The following is a 16,312-nucleotide window of genomic DNA, read 5'->3' as shown; positions in this document are numbered from 1 at the left end:
GTGAGCTGGGCCCTGCCCCCGGGGAGCCAGCTCACTGGGCTGCAGGGCCTGACGCCGCCCCGGGGGCTGCCGCGGTTGGTGGTGGACAGGGGGTATGGCGGGGCCCATGTCCTGTGCTCTGGCCAGCCCCAGGGAGGCTTCCGAGAAAAGGCGGTCTTTTAGCTGAATCTCAAGGATGAGTATTGGGCGGAGGGGACACCGCGAGCGGCCCCCCCAGCGCGCAGTGGGGAGCGCGCGTGAGTTCTGGGTAGAGAGCTTTCGGAGAGGAGCGCGAGTGGGGAGGGGAGGGAGCAGGGGCCGCGTGGGGCGGGACGCCAGCCTGATTCGGGGTGAGGGGAGGGGATGGTGGGTTTCTGGGTCGGGGGTGGGGGTGCACGCCCTCAGGGCTGTTGCTTGGGGCGGGAGCTGCTGCCCCAGCCAGGACGGAGGGCGGAGGGCGAGGGTGCGCGCCTTAGAGGTTTTGCCGGGGTCTTCAGGGGAGCGCCTCTGCCGGTGCTCGCACAGCAGCGTTCTGGTGCCTGCGGGGTAGTAGTTCGTTTTCTGGACGTCTTGACGGCTGGGACTGTGGGCAACTGCAGAGACACGGGGTCGGGGGAAAGTGGAATCTAAGAAAATCTGAGCATCAGGAATTCGCAGGAGCGCAGAGCGACTACCGTCTGCATCACGGTTTCTGACTCCAGAGTCCTCACTGTCGCCTTCCCAAACGAGCCTGTCCTCTCCTGTCCTGTCTCTGCACATGTGGCTGTGTGTGGGAGCGTCTGGGACTGGGGGGGCTGAGGGCTGGGCTTCGGGTCCCCCCATGCCCTGCCTCCCCCCAGGAGGCCTCCTTGGTTCCCAGGCAAGAGCAAGGTACAAAACGTATCCATCTGGAGAGACTCCTTGTCCCTGACCAGAACCACATTGGTGTGAGGGTGTCCAGGGACCTGCCACAGGGTGCCACCAAGGGCATCAGCGGGCTCTGAGCTGTCTGGGCCTGGCCCTGGCTGCCACGGCCCTGGAGGCTCAGATCCTGGGAGCCACTGGGGGTTTAGACGGCACTTGGCTGGGAGGGGCGGCTTGCTGTGACTGGTGGCACTGCTGCTTTCCACACGTGCTGGGAGTTCCAGGGCCACCGCCTGCCTGCGAATGGGCTGGCTCTGCATTTGGGGTGCCCAGGACTGTCCTGGACCGTGCTTCGTAGTCAGCAGTGGCCTGCCGCGCCCGGAGGTGCCCGGAGGTGCGTTCTCTCGTCAAGCAGGAGAGCCTAGCGCGCATCCGCCGGCTGCTTTGGCTTAGCCAGGGACTCCCAGGCCCGGGAAGGCAGGGACTTCCCTGGAGGCCACAGAACAAGCATGGATGACCTCCAGCCACAGAACGGTTCTGGACGCTGCCGTGTGCCTAGCACGCAGCCGCCGGCCCCCATGAGCTCGACAGCCGTGGACAAGAGTCAGGCCCGGCAGCGCACATCGTGTTGGGGGCGGCGCCTGGTTCTCTGGGGGGATGGCGGCTGGCGGAGGCGGTTCTGCTTCAGACACTGTCTGGGCGTGAGCTGGAGCCCAGCGGTCAGACACACCTGGAGGAACAGGTTGGGCCACATTGAGGGCCTGATGGCATTAGAGGGCCCAGGGCATGTGGGGTGGGGTATTACTTGGGGAGGGCTGTCAGGACTGGGGTTGTGGGGAGCCTCGTTGGATGGGGGTGGCTGCCGGTGGGAAGAGGTGGCGGGAGAGCACATTGGAGGCTCTGGGAAGGCTGGCCCTGGGCTTGCTGGTGGTGGGATTGTGGGCCGAGGGGAGACCGTCATTGCATCATTAGATCTGAGCTGTCCCTCACATCACGGTCACCCAGACGGGAAGGACGCAGCAAACATCGACGTGCTAGCGGTTGCCTGATGTGACCCTGTTTCTTTTCTTATTTTTAAAGATTTTATTTCTTCATTTGACAGGGAGCAAAAGAGAGAGAGAGCACAAGCATGGGGAGCGGGAGAGGGAGAAGGAGGCTCCCCGCTGAGCAGGAAGCCTGACGCGGGGCTCAATCCCGGGAGCCCAAGATCATGACCTGAGCCGGAGGCAGACGCTCAACTGACGGAGCCCCCCAGGCGCCCCAGAGCTGAGGAAATAATTGTGCCTCTAGTCCTGTGAGCAGAAGAGGGAAAGCAAATGAGGGGGAGAAGGGAGATGGTTTGGGAAGTGGTGCCAGCCAGGTACTCTGTGACAAGGGCCTGCCCTCCCTTAGGCTGTTGTCCCCGGCCCTCGCCCCCAGCCCTCCCCTGAGCACTAGGTCCCCGTCCTGCTGGACTGGAGGCTCCGTGGTCCTCCATGGCTCGGCCTGTCTTGCTAGGTGTCCTTGGCACTCCCCCAGGCCTGTGCTGCTCTCCCCAGCACGTTGGTCACCCAACCCCTCCACCCTGCCACTCTCGTGGCCCCACTCAGCACTTTCTGTGGCAGTCAGCGGCGCTCTGGTGTCCCTCTGGTTCATCAGAGATGCCCCGTGGTCAGCCAGCCTCCGGCCTCCCTTCCTAGCTACCGCTCACAGACGGGCAGCCTTGGCCGACTGCCCGCCTTCTCCCTCATTCCACCCAGACCGTGCCTGCCGAGGTCGGGGAGACGTTGCCGTGCAGGTCCGGCAGTCGGTTAGGTCCAGGTTGTACTCCAGCTGTCCTCTCAGAGGTCTCCCCACTGACGTCTTTCCCTTTCTCCCGCTGGAGCCTCTGTGGTTGGCCCTCTGCTGGGGGCTGCTCCCAGGGCACCTGTGTCCCCAGGCTTCCATCATCCGGATGGAAGGGCCTTTGTGACAGATGTGCAGGTCTGGGACAGGGAACTGATGTGACTTTCTCATGCTGCTGGTTTAGTCAGGAAGCCCAGTGGGGCTGGCTCCCCACTGTGGGGACCGAGTGCTCTGTGGGCCCGGGGCTCAGGTTACAGGCTCAGGCCCTTCAGGGCGTCTGCTCTGGGGCCAGCCCAGGTTAGGCCCTGGGTCTGCAAAGATGCAGAGGAGCAGGTGAGGTGTCCAGAGAGCCCCACTGTTGCATCGTGGGCAGACGTTGTGACGGGAGCCAAGAGGGGGTGAGCACCTGAGTTGGCCCAGGGCGGATGAGTAGGGGATCCTAAGATGAGGTCACATGCCCGCAAAGGCTGGGTGGTCCCTGGAGGCTGCCTGGTGGGGAGAGCCCTGCAGTGGGCCAGGTGAGGCGGGAAGGGCAGGGCTGTGCAGCAGGGCCTCCCGGATCGCGGAGCACAACCTGCGGGAGGACTGACGATGCCTGGGCGGGACTAGGCAGGGGCTGGCTGCGGGCCGGCAGGGGCTGGCTGGTCCTCCCGGCCCCTCCGTCCTGTCGTGTGATGGGGGCTCCCCACCGTGTCCGACTGCTGACTGCCCCTTGAGTGGCCCAGGGTGTCCTTAGGCCAGAAAGGGCTTTCTCTTTGCTCCAGTGTTTGGGCGGCTGATGCCTGGGGAAGGGCAGCAAGCCCCCTGAGTCCACGGAAGGAGAAGTCCCTGTGAGAGGGGCTGGGCTGCTGCGGGGTGGGGTGGGGGGGGCCTGGGCTGAGGTGTGCCGCCCAGGAAGCTGGTTTTGTGCTCTTCCGGGCTCTTGTCTTGCTGTCTGGGCTTGCGTTACCTGTGCAGGTGTTCAAAGGCTGGACGTTGGTGACAGGACTGAGTAAGCCAGAGAGCAGGGACCCACAGCTTTCTGGTGCTCTGGGAAGGGCCACATCTCTATGCTCTGGGCTCTAGGAGGGAGGGGGGCAGAAGCTTTTGTGCTCAGGGCCCCCCTCTGTCTGTCCTCAGTACCTAGGGTCGTCTGTTCTGGGGCCGGGCCTGGGACTGGCTCTGTGGAGGCACCTTCCGTACTGTGCTCTGCTGTCAGCCGGGGGGGATGTCCCCTGGCTGGTTTGAGACGGAGCCGCAGGACGCCTGCGGGGCTCAGTGGGTCACACGTCTGCCTTTGGCTAGGGTCATGGTCCCAGGGTCCTGGGACCGAGTCCTGCTCAGCGGGAGGACTGCTTCTCCCTCTGCCTGCAGCTCCCTTCGGCTGTGTGCTCTCACTCTCTCTCTCTGATGAGTAAATCAAATCTTAAAAAAAATTACCAAGGCTTCCCCGGGCTATAAAACCGGAGCCGACAGAGAGGCTGGAAATAGGAGCAGCCCAGGGTCTTTGTGCCCGTGTCAGGCCTGGCAACTTCTTCCAGGCTCACCCCTTTCCTCCTGCCCCGTCCAGTGCCCCGACTCACTCGTGCCCTGGCCTCGGGGCCCCACAAGCTGGTCCTCCTCACAAAGCCCGTCCCTGTTGTACAGATGGGAACCAGGCTCAGTGAAGACAGCACTCCAGGCCCTGCGGGCAGGGAGGGCAGAGTTGGGGTTCACTGGGGTCGCTACGGCTCTCCCCGCAGACCCAGATTTCACGAGAGGTGTTCTGTGACTCTGGAAAGGGAGCATTTGGGAACTGCCGTTGGAGCCATCCCAAGCCACTGACCGTGGGGGAAGGGGCTCCCTGGGTAGGGGTGGTCCAGCAGCTGGGGCTGCCCGGAAGGAGGGCACTGTGAGTTCAGGGCCAGGTTGCCGGCCCTCGGCCTCCTGCTGGTCGACTCTGCCCAGACTGTGGCTGGTCCACCCCCTGCGGGGCTTCTGGGTGGACAGTGAGCCCACAGCAGTTCGGCGTCAGCTTGATGGAGAAGGTGGGCCCCACACCCCTCCCTGCCTTGAAGTTCCCATGGAGAGGGTGACTCTGTCCCACTCCCAGGGTCTGGGCTTCCTTTTCAGAGGCCGAGGGGACCCGGCTGTGGAGTGCGAGGACCAGACACTCCCGCAATGACCAGGTGGGTGTTGGGCGGCAGGTGGTCCCCCCTGGGGGATAGGGGATGGGCCCTACTTGGCCCCCAGCCCTTCCTTATGTGCTTGGGCACCCCCAGTTCCCCTGTCTCCAGAGTTGTCTACAACGGCAAGAGGAACAGTAGCCCCCGCTCTCCCCCCAGCAGCAGTGAGATCTTCACCCCAGCCCACGAGGAGAATGTGCGTTTCATTTATGAAGGTACGTGGGGCTCCCCCAGCCAGGGCTGGGGCTCCGAGAAATCCCCAGAGCCCCCAGTGCCATCCCAGAGTTCGGGCTCTTGCCTGGCCTGGTCTTCAGGGGCCACGTCTGGTCGTGCGGGGGTGGGGGAGTGTGCGGCTCCCAGGAGAGGAAGCAGTGGTGTGGGCCAAGTGGTCTCCAGGAGAGGGAGCCCCTGCAGGAGACGGGAAGACAGGGTGCTCTGGGAGGACCCAGCCGTGTGGAGATGTGTGGCTGGGTGCGTGTGCCCAAGTGTGCCAGGAGGGGGGACAGGTGGGGCGCCCGAGCAGAGGACGGAGAGCGCTGGGTCACGTGTGTGTCTGCGAGCCCGCCAGGAGCCAGTCCGGGCGGGGGGGTGGGGTGCAGAGAGCGGGGAAAGGGCGCTCTGAGGACAAGCTCAGCAGTCCTGGGGGCCGGAAGCCGTGAGGTAGGGGGCTGGGGAGTGGGGGAGGAGGAGGGGCCCTGACCACTTGGACTCTGCCTGACTCCCCAGCCACACTGGGGTGCTGATGCCACCCCCTTGCCTTTCACAGCCTGGCAGGGCGTGGAGCGAGATCTGCGGAGCCAGATGTCAGGCAGCGAGCGGGGCCTGGTGGAGGAGTACGTGGAGAAGGTCCCTAACCCCAGTCTGAAGAGTGAGTGGAGGAGCCGGCCTTGGGGGGGGCCCAGCCAGGGGGCGGTGCTGGGGGGAGGGCTGGAAGACAGCGTGGCACAGTGCCCCGGTTCCCCGGGCTGCCAGGGGCAGGTGCGGGACGGGGCCTGGACCTTGCCTCTGCGTCCATGCCACCACTGACCACTCTGTCCCCCGACAGCCTTCAAGCCCATCGACCTGAGCGACCTGAAGCGCCGGAACACGCCGGATGCCAAGAAGTCCTGAAGCGTGCCGTGTCCCTCCCCTGGCCTCCAGGAGACCGGGGCGCCGCCTGATGCTGGGAGGGGGAGGGGCTGTAAACCCCAGGATCAGGAGGGGCACGATCGCTGGCCATGGCCTGCTTTCCTCCCCGAGTCCCCTCCTTTCTTCTCGGGGTCCCCAGCTGCCCCTGTCGCTGGGGGGAGGCCCTGCCGGCCCCTGCTCTCCCCGGAGCTGCGTCTTTGGAGCTGCCTGCTCTGCCCGCCCCCAGTCCAGGGCCTTGACTCCGACTTCTCTTCCCATCACCTCCTGTTGCCCTACCGCCTGAGCCCATACCCCCTGGCCGCTTCCAAGGTCATGAGGGGGACAAGGGGGCCTCTGCTCTTTCCCAGGCTGGTGGGACTGGGCTTGTCCCTGAGGGGGTCAGGAGGCAGACGGGGATGCCCTCTCCCATAGCAGTTGTGCACCCCCCCCCACCAAGCCCTGCTGCTTTTCTGGGCTGGACACCTCGGGGAGCATCTGATCCTTCACCCCGTTGTCCAGCCTGGCCCCTTCCTTTCCTGCATCAGCTTCAGGATGGCACTGAGCACCCCCTCAGAGAGGGTCCTGGGCGACCGGGCCTAGCCCCTTGCAGTCTGCGGCCCTGAGGCCACAGGTGTCCCCGCGGGTAGGGGTGTGATGACCCTGGCCCTGTACCATGTGCTGGGATGGTCCCCAGGGCCCCCTTTTCTTTCTGTGCCCTTCAAAAGCCGAGTGTCTGTGCCCGGAGCCCGAGGACCAGTGAATAAAGGCGGGTGGTGCTGGAGCGGCCCCTTAGTCTGTCAGGCCCCTGTCCCGGCAGCCCACAGAGGGCTGGAGACCCAAGGTCAGGCCCCACCCTGAACTCCAGAAATCCCATCAGCTCCCTGGGTTCCTCTAGGGGGTCTCAGGCCTCCTGCAGGGGGCAGTGGGTGCTGGGGGAGGAGAGAGGCTGAGGGGGCTCTCCTGTGCTCTTCAGGGACCATTGCCTTGGGGGTGGGGACCCTGGACGCAGGAGGCTCCCTCTGCAGCCCTGGACCCTGGGGGAGTGGTTCCTCCACTGTTCCGATGAAGGGGTGGCCGCTGGGCCCTGAGAGAGACCCAAGTCACTTGACCTTCAAACCTGGAAAGCCCTGGTAGGCCAGGCCTGATACGCGGAACTGGAGTTTATTTCGGGAACATGCTTTCCTGGAAGAGTACTCTGGGGCCTACAGGTGACTCCAAGAGGCGTCTTCTTGGGGGGGGGCTCCCAGGGACAGGGCACAGGAAGGACAGGTCACGTAATAAACAGCCGCCTTGGCTCACTGCCAGTGGGAGCTGGCAGGTGCCAGGCCCTGCACCAGGTCTCTAACCGCGTGGCTTTGTTTGCTCCCTGGGGACCTGTGGGTGTTTTGCCGAGGGTTCGAGTGCCCCAGTCACCCTCCCTGGCCTCCTGCGCTGGTGGTGATACCGTGGGCCTGTCCACTCGACCACTGGGGGTGTGGGGACCACAGGAGACCCCTCGAGGGCATTTCACTCATATCCCTGCCCACTTAGCTTTTGCGTGGGATGGAGGCGCTCAGCCTGGGGTCTTTGTGCCAAGACCCACCTCAGAGGTGGAGTGTGGCTGAGAGGCCACGTGGCAGGAGGGTGAGTGGAGCTCAGCTGGGCACTGGAGGTGGAGGCCCTGGAGGCAGGGAAATGGGTGGGCGTGGAGCCATCCCTTCCCTAACCTGGGGTCCATGTGTCCCATTTGGAGATTCTACCTAATGGGTGAGGACTCTGAGCAGTCATACAGGGGGTGTCGGGGACCAGAAGGGAGAGGCAGATGGGGCAGAGGGAGGCTGGCTAGTGGGGGAGGTCCTTCCTGTTTGTCTGGCGCAGCTCTCGGACCGGGCTGGGCCGGGCCCAGCCTCAGCTGTGCTGCCTCCTCCCCATCCAGGCTGCTGGAATCTTCACCGTGGCCGTGTGGGTGCCCGTGAGCGTCTGGAGACCCCTGCCCTCCAGTGAGCATCTTGGAGCGGGGACGTCCCCTTTGCTCCGCCGCCCTGTGCCCCACACGTGTGCGCATCAATTGCTAGTTCATCCTGGGGCGAGTTTATCACCCTACCTTTACCTCCTTTCAGAGGACGGCCTTACTCAAATTTTTAGGTTTTTACTTTTATCACAATTTTGATTTAGTAAATACTGAGCATGTTTATGTGTACGGCCTGAGCAATAATTCCCAGGTACTTGGTGCGCAGTCCGTGTTCCTTGTAACATCTGAGTATGTTCTAGGCGGCTTACGGACTCAGGATGGAAAGGTCTGCCGCCTCCCTCTGCCGGGCCTGTCCCTGAAGGCTCACTGCCCCTCCCCCTTTGATGTATTGAAGGCCCCTTGGGTGCTTCAAGGGGCAGTTGCATTCTGCCTTTGGCCGGTCACCTCCTCCTGTTGACAGGCACCTCTGTCCCCCACATTTCTGTAAGCTGAAGTGAGGTGCAGGTCTGGATGGGGCGGGGAGCGGTGGCTCTGGCTGCTGTTGGGAGCAAGATTCAGGTGGCGGATTCAGGGCAGAAGCAGACCTGTTGCGGCCGCCTCCGTGAGCCGGAGGAGGAGGAGGAGCTGGGGGCGGGCGTGCAGAATTTGAGGGGATGAATGGGAAGGTGAGTCCAAAGTATGGGTTTGGGAGGCCCACGGGGGTGGAGATAGGCTTGGGAAGTCCTCTAGACTGATAGTTTCTCATACCCGTAAGGGAGGAGGGTGGCCTGACCCCCCGCACTGCACTCAAGGAGGGGGGAGGTAGCAGGAAAAAGGGCTCAGAGAAAGCAAGGGGGCCGGGGGTGCTGGGCTGCGGGAGCGTCCCGGGGGAGGTGCTTCGTGCAGAGTGGACTGGCCCTCGCGCCTTGCCCAGCGCACCGTTTTCAGCTCTTCGTCTGTATTTCTGCTTCTAAGCACAGACACACGCGCGCGCGCGCGGTTCCTTCTTGGTTTCCCTGTTTCATCCCCCTACACGCTTCCCGGCCACCGTGCCGCCCGACAGACCGGGCTTTCTCTCCCCGCTCCGGTCACGGTCACGCCGGCGCCGAGCGTTCATTACCATATCCGTGCGCAGAGCTGAAGCGGGTGGTAAATTATGATGGTTTTTCTTTTCTGCCCGTTTTGTTTTCCTTGAAGCTACTCATGGCCCCTTTTCACTTGGTTGGTTTTCTGTGCGCTACACTAAGTCTTGAACTGTCCACCGGGTCATCTAACTTCCGCAGTGCGCGCAGACGCTGGTGCCCGGAGGATGTGTCTCCTGGTAACTGCCCTGCTTGAGGTCCCCTTCCCCGTGACGCGCCCTCCGCCGGCACCGCTGCCGCCCTGGGCTGCCTCTCAACTCTCCTAGGGTTGACCTGTGTGTCGTCATCCAGGTTGTCCTCGTCCTCGTTCTTCACTCTGTAGTAGCACGCGCGTGCACACGCATGTACACACGCACGCGTGCGCACACATGCCAAGTGGGGCCGTGTATTTGCGGCAGGGGCCGGAGGTCAAGGACTGTCGTGGAGATGGGAAAGAGGCAGAGGCCCTGGAGTGCTCATGTTCCTGGACCGAGAGATGTGAGGGCGCTGGGCTGTGGGAAAGCGCCCCCCACCCACGCCCGCAGGGCGGCCCGCCAGAAGCCGGTGTTCGTTGGCGGGGCTGGTGCCGCCCCCGCCAGGCCTCTGCCCCCGCCCTCAGCCCTGCCGGTCCGCTCCAGTTCCCCTGGGGACCGGGACAAGGTGAAGGAGAAGGAGGGCAGAGGGAGTCAGGCTGGGGCGGGCTGGCAGGAGGCCGCTGGCTGAGCGGCTCGCCCCCACCCCCAGGCGGTCCCCAGCCCTGAGCGCAGCGGGCGTGAAGGAGAACGGCTCTCCGCGTGCTTCCGGGCGCACGGGCTGGTGGGCGCGCCCCGTGGCCGCGGCTCCGGAGGGCCAGAGAGAGGCAGTCTGAAGCCTCAGGGTCAGGGGCCGCGGTCTGGCCGCCGCGTGGCCGACCCTGCCCGTCCCCGCACCGCCGCCCGCCTGCCTGGGCCACGAGAGCTCCGTGTACCCCGACCAGCCCCTCCCATGTCCCTCCCCGCCGCGTCCCGGCCCGCGGGGCTGTGGGCCCCATGGGGTGACGGGCCCCCTCAGGAGGGCCCCAGTGCCTGGCGGGGGAGTAATTTTATTTACCTTTCCTGAGAGGCCTTCTGTCCGCTCATTTTCTCCAATTAGCCTGTCTCTGCCTGAGCAACTCCAGCCCACGTGGCCCGAGGAGGCTGTGGGCACCCCACACCCTTGAGCTCCGAGGTCACCTCCCGCCGGTGCCTTGAAGCGGGGGCACCTGGCCTACGGAGCAGTGTGTGCTCTCTGGTGTGGCTCCTTCCTCCTCCCGGGGCGCTCCCGACCCGTGAGCACAGCCCCCGCGCCATCTCCGCTCCTGCACTAGCTCCCCAAGACGGCGACCTGGGCCTCGGCGTGCGCCCCCAAACGGTTGGGCTCCGCACCCCAGGGCACTGCCTGGCTCTTCCGGTGTGGGACGCTCGCTCCCCTCAGGGTCACGGCCTGCCCGGCAGGGTGCCCACCCACATACTGTGGACAGGGTCCTTGCTGCACACGGCCACCCAGCCACGCGCCGGTGTGGAGGGGGTCGGGCCCTTCTGCCAAGCGATCGTGTCAGGACCACAGAGGTCTCAGGAAAAGTGCTGCTGCCATCACTCCGTCATTTGTTTGCGGTGGTTGGTTTCTCCCCCTTTTATCTGGATCGTCTGCCAATGCCCTTGTTGGGCCTGAGTCCGGCCCCGGCCGCGAGGCCAGGAGACAGCCAGAGGTGTCCACACGGGGCTGGTGGGAAGTGCAGCGCGGGGGGTTTCCCTAGGCATCCCCCACCGTTCACATGCCTGTTTGGGCAGATGGTGACTCTCTTGGGGTCTGGGAGCCAAAACAAACGGCGGGCCATCCACTCTGGCCCAGGGCGTGCTGCATCCCTCTTAAACCAGCAAGGGAGGGCGGCCGGAAACCACTCCAGCGGGGGTGGGGCGTGGGGGGCGCACTGTCAGCCATGAGTCATGTTTGGGACCCTCTCGGGGGTTCCAGTTCCAGTTCATCTGTAAAGTGGGGACTCCTTGAGGGAGCACACTAGCTCTCATTCCCAAGCGAGGCTGCTCCCTTCCGATGGGGAGGCCCTGGCCCAGCGCGTACCTCTCCCTCAGCCCAGCTCTCCTGGGTGTGCCAGGCAGCCCCGGCTTGGACACTTTATTGTCGGAGAATACACGTTTCCTTGAGCTCGGCCCGCCGGCAGGGCTCCTCACAGCACGTGCCCCACCGCAGCACGGAGCAGGTGTGCAGGGAGCCCTCGGACCACCCCACTGTGGACGGTGGGCAGCGAAGCCACCACGGCTCCCAGCCCTCCTGCCGCAGCTGGGCATCTGGCTCTGCGTGGTCCAGCAGTGCCCTCTCTCAGCCCCTGAGTCCAGCCCCAGCTGGGCCTCCTGGGGCCTCCTGGAGCTTTAGAAGGGGCTCTCGGCCAGCCCGGGGAGGCTGCTGACCAGGCGGGGGTCTGCAGAGGGGACCCGGCCAGTCCCATTGCTGCTGCCCCCGGACCTGGAGAGCAGTGGCTTCTCGCTGGGGGGGTCGCCAGTGGGCCGGACTGGGGGTCCGAGCCTGCCGGTGTGGCGTTCTTCCTGCAGCGAGCGACCGGCACGCCAGCGGTTCCAGCGCCGCAGCAGCTCCGACTGCACCTGGGGTGGGGGCGGGGCAGGTCGGGCCAGTCCCATAGTCCCAGCCTCCCAGCCTTGAAGGACTATGGGGCCCCGGGTGCAGAGCAAGGCAGGCTCCAGCCAGAACACTGGGCTCTTCCTTGTCTGGGTGCCCCCTTCACCGTGTGCTCCCTGAGGACCAGCCCAAGGCCGTCTCGGGGTGCGGCACCCAGCATCATGGTGACTGACTAGTAAGCGCAGACGGACGTGAAGGGCTGCACCACCCCCCCAGCTGCATGGGGGAGGGCAGGGAGCCTTGGTGCCGCTCTGTCCCTGGCTGCTCCCTGGGACCAGACGTCCCCACCTACCTCCTTATTGAGGAAACAGTACAGAACAGCCACCAGCAGGCCCTGGAGAGAGGGGCCAGTCAGGGCAGCACCCAGGCCGGGGGGACCCAGGTGGTTATAGGGGGCAGGGCGGCACCTGGAAGGAGCTGAGGAAGAGGTCGAAGAAGAGCTTGGCAGAGCGCAGGGTCCCCTGGGCGTGCTCATCGGTCACGAAGGCAAACACCACTTCATGGACCCCCAGCAGAGGGATGAGGGTCAACGTAGACTTCGCCAGCCTGTGGGTGGGAGTCTGAGCCGCGGGGCCTAGCCCCGCCCGCTGGGGGGCCCCTGGCCCTCCCCCGCCCCGCCCCTCCTGGCCCCTGCGGTCGGGGGGGGGGGGGGGGTGTCTCGGGCTCTGCTGGCTGCCCGCACCCACCGGAACTTGTAGTCTGTGTAGCGCATCTGGCGGGCTCGCAGTTTGGCCGTGAGGATGAGAAGGATGCGGATGAAGATGAAGAAGTTGATCTGCGTGTGGAGGGCGCAGCTCAGGACAACCCCGGACCCCGCCCTGAAGCCCTCCTGTCCCCCATGGCCCTGGGGCTGCTGGGCCCCCAGCTGGGGACGGGCGGCCGAGCCCGAGGCCCGGGTCCGCCTGAGTGCCAGGGCCTCGCTCCGTCTGCCCAGGCAGAATGTCAGGCGAACCAGCAAGGGGGTCCGGGGGCAGGGCTGGGGCGGGCAGACCCCACGGCCTCTCTGCTCCTCTGTGTGGGGCCAGCAGGGGCTGCACGTGCGTGTCCTCACCAGGATCGCCAGGAACACAGGGAAGCGCAGGATCCACCAGAAGGCCATGTTGTCGTTGCGGGTCCAGCACCTATGGGCGGGGCCAGCTCACACCCCGCCAGCCCCCCATCCCCTGACGTCATGGGGATCCAATCAGCACTTGGGGTAGGAGGGGGATGGTCCTAAAGGACCCCCATCCTGGGGCAGTCTTGCTTTCCCGCCCACCACCTCTGGCTACAGGTGCCCCCCACACGCCCCAGTGCTGCCCGGATACTCCCCACAGACCCAGCCCAGGGCGCCGCACCCAGAAGGGGTGAGCCCCGGGCTGCCTCGGGTCCAAGTTCTGGTCGGCTCATACTCACTGGATGTTCTCGAACAGGCACTTGACCACGGCCCAGGGGATGACAAAGAGCATGGGGGCGCCTGCGGGGAGGGGGCAGCTGTGGTCCGGTGGCCCCGGCCAGCCTGTCCCCCACCATGCCGGCCTACTCACCCCAGCCGATGCCCAGGTAGAGGGCGAAGAAGCTCCTGTCCGGGAGGGCGGCGAGGCCCAGCAGGCTGTGCAGGTACACGCCCTCCACCAACAGCCAGCTGTAGTTGGCCACCACGCCGTACTGCATGAACACTGCGGCCACCCGGCAGCCGGCCACCGCCTGGCCGCAGGGGCCGTGAGCTCAGGTCACACGCCCCCCGCCGCCCTGGGGCCGGGCGCCCGGAGGCGTGGGTGCTCACCCCGTCACTCAGCCAGATGCTCACGCGGAGGTCGTCCCCGATCTTCTGGCTGTACCGTGTCTTAAGCAGCGCATCAATGACCAGCACGGAACTGGCCTTGAGCACGAAGGACGCAAACAGGTTTGCGTGGATGTAGTTCCGGGTGCAGCGGAGCTGGCTGCGGGGACAGGGGGTCAGGGCCCGCCTGCTGCCCTGCCCGCGGGGTGGGGGGCCGAGCGGTGGGTGGGGGTGGCATACCTGAGGCCCAGCAGGAGAGCCAGGGCCAGCAGCAGCGCCCCCAGGGACAGAGAGTACCCCACTGTGTACATCACCTGAAGGCCACTGTACATCTCGGCTGCCTCCTTCTAGGAAGGGCAGTGGCTGGTCAGGGCCGGAGAGCCACTGCGCCCGTCCCCCCCGGCCTGGCTCCTGCCGCACCTGCCGTGGGCTCACCTGGCCCTCGAGCTCGTGCTCGTCCATCTGGCACTGAGACGCGTTGCGCCAGGACTGCCCCTGGGGCCCGCGCACCCACTGCCCGTCGGGCCCGCACTTCTTGAAGACGAGGCGGTGCTGCACTGGGGGCCCAGGCTCCGATCAGCACCTGAGCCCTAGCCTGGGCCCCCTCTGCCACCCCCCACTGCCCCTCTGTGGTCACCTTTGGGGTGCCAGGGCAAGTACCAGGGGCAGGATGTGTTGGCCGTGGTGTTGGCAGGGGTGTCCGGCCAGCAGGCATACTTGTCAAAGGTTCTATTACAGACCAGCTCTGCAGGGCGAGGCAGGACGGGGGGTGCCCCTCAGCAGGGCTGGGCTCCTCCCGGAAGCCCCCATACCCCACCCTCTGCCCCCAGCATGCAGTCTCCCCCCAGATCTCCCTGGGTCCCGGCAGCCGCCTCCCCTCGCGCACCTCACGTCCCCAGTGCACCCCAAACCCACCTGGATTCGCTCCTCCTTCTCTGGGGCGGAACCCCTGTCTATTGGCTTCCTTCCAGGGTCCAGGGTAAGCTCCATAGCTCAAACCCCATCCTTCCCTCTGCCCAGCACGGGCCCCCTCCCACGGTCAGACAGTGGCACTTGGCCTGCTGGCAAGCCACTCCTACCCTGACCTCCTGCTCTGACTCTACGTGGCCCTCAGGGCTTGTACGGAAGGGGGTGCTCGTCCCCACTTGAGCCCTCCCCAGGAGGGCCCATCTCCCTCTCCTGCCTAGGCCTTGTGTGGTCTGGCCGCTTTCGTGGGCTGCCTCCCCCCAGCACTGGCTGCCCCCTGGGCCTGGAGCTCCCCGGGAGCAAAGCTGGTGGCCCTGGGACCAGCGGGAGGGCAGGGGGGGGCGGCAGGCACCCAGTTCTGAGGCAGTTCTACCATTTCTTTTATATGTTGGGGTGTGGTTTCGGGGACGTCCCTGACTGGCCTCTCCATGGTTCCCTATCAATGGGGGACAGGGGAACAGGGCCTTGTCCGGCTGGGAGCTCCAGAGCCGTTGCCTGGCCAAGCCCGGGACTTGGAGGAGCGGCCAGAGGCTCACCCGTGGGTGGGGGCAGCAGGCTCAGGTTGGAGAGACACTGGTCACCGTAGAGCTTCCACTTCTCAAACAGGAAGTCCATCACCTGCGCAGATGGGGCCTGTGGCTGGGGGACAGAGGGAGGGACAGGTGGGACAGAGCCGCGTCAGCGGGGGGGGGGGGGGGGGGCGCGCCGCCCCCACCTGGCAAGCCAGCAGCAGCAGCAGCAGCAGCAGGGGGGGGGGGCAGTGCGGCGGGGCGGGGCACATGCCTGTGTGCGGCCACCCACCCACCACATCGGGCTGGGGCCGCACTGCCAGGCAGAGGGGTCCTTGTGGGGGCTTCTGGTTGGAGCAGTAGAGCCTGTGGACGGACACCCACGTGAGAAGGCCCGGCTGGGTCTGCTGTGACCAGCGGGCTGGGGGCTTTCCTCGAACCACCCTGCTGAGCCTCGGGTCCTATGGAGGAGGCAGGAGCCGGGAGGGAGAAGACACCCCAAGGAGTAGCTCTTTGCCGGTGACGGGGCAGGGGTCTGGCCGTGCGCCGGGAGGTGTCCTGGAGGTCCTCCGTCTCCCCTGGGTGGAGCTGGGTTTCCCGTGGCCCTGCCCGCGGCTGCCTCTCCCGCAGCTCACATGGCCCGGGAGCCCCACCCCTGCGGGGAGCAGCAGCCCCAGGACCCACCTCCTCCCTTCGGCCCTTGCCATCCTCCCCACCTATTCTTAGCCCCTGGGAAAGGCAGCGTGCCAGGCTGGGGCGGGACACCAGCGCCATCCATCACGGTGCCCTGGTTATCAAGGTGGCCCCGGGCCAGCTCCCAGCCCTGCCCAGGGGACCAGGAGTGCGGATACAAGCTCAGGATGGTCCCTGTCCCACACAGGCCCCCTTCCCAGGCCCTGGGGTATCCCTATGTGCCCTCTGGGCCCACGCAAGGCTCACGCCCAGCCCCTGGGGCCTGTAGCGCAGGTGGTCCGCAGCACAGTCCTTCAGGATGGTCAGTGCAGCGGCTAGGGGCCCAGACGTGGGACCCTTGCCCTGCTGGTGCTCGCTGGGCCTGGCCCAAGTCTGAGCGGAGCTCTGGGCCACAGCCCTATCTGTTCTCCTCTCCTGCTTTCTCTGACTCTGACTGAATTCCGCGGGGGCAGCAGGGAGGGGCCCCTTAGGGCCTGGGCTGTGGGCCCCGTAGGAATGACTTGTGTGAGCTCTCCAGGTCTGTGGATGGGCCCTGGCAAGCAGTGAGCAAGAGATGGATGGATGGATGGACCGTCGGACAGATGGACGGACAACCAGTAAGCTGGAAGACAGCGAGTGGCTGGGGTAAGGTGGGCCGCACGGGGTGCCAGCTCAACCCAGGACTCCCGAGACTCCCCCCTCGCCCCCGAGGGGACCCTGAGACACTACCACAGAGGGTGAGAGAGCTCAGGGATCTGGGGTGGGCACCTAGACCCCAGCCTGTTGTG

General features: G+C 65.8%; 2 protein-coding genes across 3 annotated transcripts; one reads left to right on the top strand and one right to left on the bottom strand.

Moving 5' to 3' along the window:
• Positions 1-2,054: 2,054 nt before the first annotated feature.
• Positions 2,055-7,242, top strand: LOC111160414 (MAPK regulated corepressor interacting protein 1). Of its 2 annotated transcripts, XM_022523516.1 has the most exons (5): positions 2,055-2,116; positions 4,738-4,793; positions 4,887-5,005; positions 5,557-5,658; positions 5,836-7,242. In XM_022523516.1, the coding sequence occupies exons 2-5, from the start codon at positions 4,786-4,788 to the stop codon at positions 5,898-5,900; spliced, it is 294 nt and encodes a 97-aa protein (XP_022379224.1). In that variant the 5' UTR covers positions 2,055-2,116; positions 4,738-4,785; the 3' UTR covers positions 5,901-7,242. The 2 variants fall into 2 exon arrangements, with proteins under 2 accessions (XP_022379224.1, XP_022379223.1); XM_022523515.1 differs by lacking the exon at positions 2,055-2,116 and having other exon boundaries at positions 4,033-4,793.
• A 4,111-nt stretch (positions 7,243-11,353) lies between these two features.
• Positions 11,354-15,124, bottom strand: LOC111160412 (glucagon receptor). The gene is made up of 13 exons (XM_022523513.1): positions 15,059-15,124; positions 14,880-14,982; positions 14,015-14,122; positions 13,813-13,934; positions 13,618-13,724; positions 13,381-13,537; positions 13,142-13,301; positions 13,011-13,071; positions 12,670-12,739; positions 12,305-12,393; positions 12,026-12,164; positions 11,911-11,952; positions 11,354-11,584 (listed from the first exon to the last, which is right to left on the bottom strand). The coding sequence occupies exons 1-13, from the start codon at positions 15,122-15,124 to the stop codon at positions 11,354-11,356; spliced, it is 1,455 nt and encodes a 484-aa protein (XP_022379221.1).
• Between the last annotated feature and the right edge of the window lie 1,188 nt (positions 15,125-16,312).

This window comes from Enhydra lutris, unplaced genomic scaffold, assembly GCF_002288905.1.
Source record: "Enhydra lutris kenyoni isolate GAN:26980312 unplaced genomic scaffold, ASM228890v2 scaffoldscaffold75, whole genome shotgun sequence".
NCBI classification, from domain to species: domain Eukaryota; kingdom Metazoa; phylum Chordata; class Mammalia; order Carnivora; family Mustelidae; genus Enhydra; species Enhydra lutris.
This window is presented reverse-complemented; position numbering and strand designations above follow the sequence as displayed.

Bases quoted from the DNA above. Each gene is read 5' to 3' on its own strand.
- LOC111160414 (XM_022523516.1), top strand. The intron at 5,006-5,556 runs GTACGTGGGGCT...TGCCTTTCACAG, and splicing joins TGTGCGTTTCATTTATGAAG to CCTGGCAGGGCGTGGAGCGA. The intron at 5,659-5,835 runs GTGAGTGGAGGA...GTCCCCCGACAG, and splicing joins CCCTAACCCCAGTCTGAAGA to CCTTCAAGCCCATCGACCTG.
- LOC111160412 (XM_022523513.1), bottom strand. From the start codon at position 15,124: ATGTGCCCCGCCCCGCCGCACTGCCCCCCCCCCCTGCTGCTGCTGCTG. The intron at 13,302-13,380 runs GTGAGCACCCAC...CCCTGCGGCCAG, and splicing joins GCATCTGGCTGAGTGACGGG to GCGGTGGCCGGCTGCCGGGT. The intron at 11,953-12,025 runs GTGCCGCCCTGC...CCCTCTCTCCAG, and splicing joins TCTTCCTCAGCTCCTTCCAG to GGCCTGCTGGTGGCTGTTCT.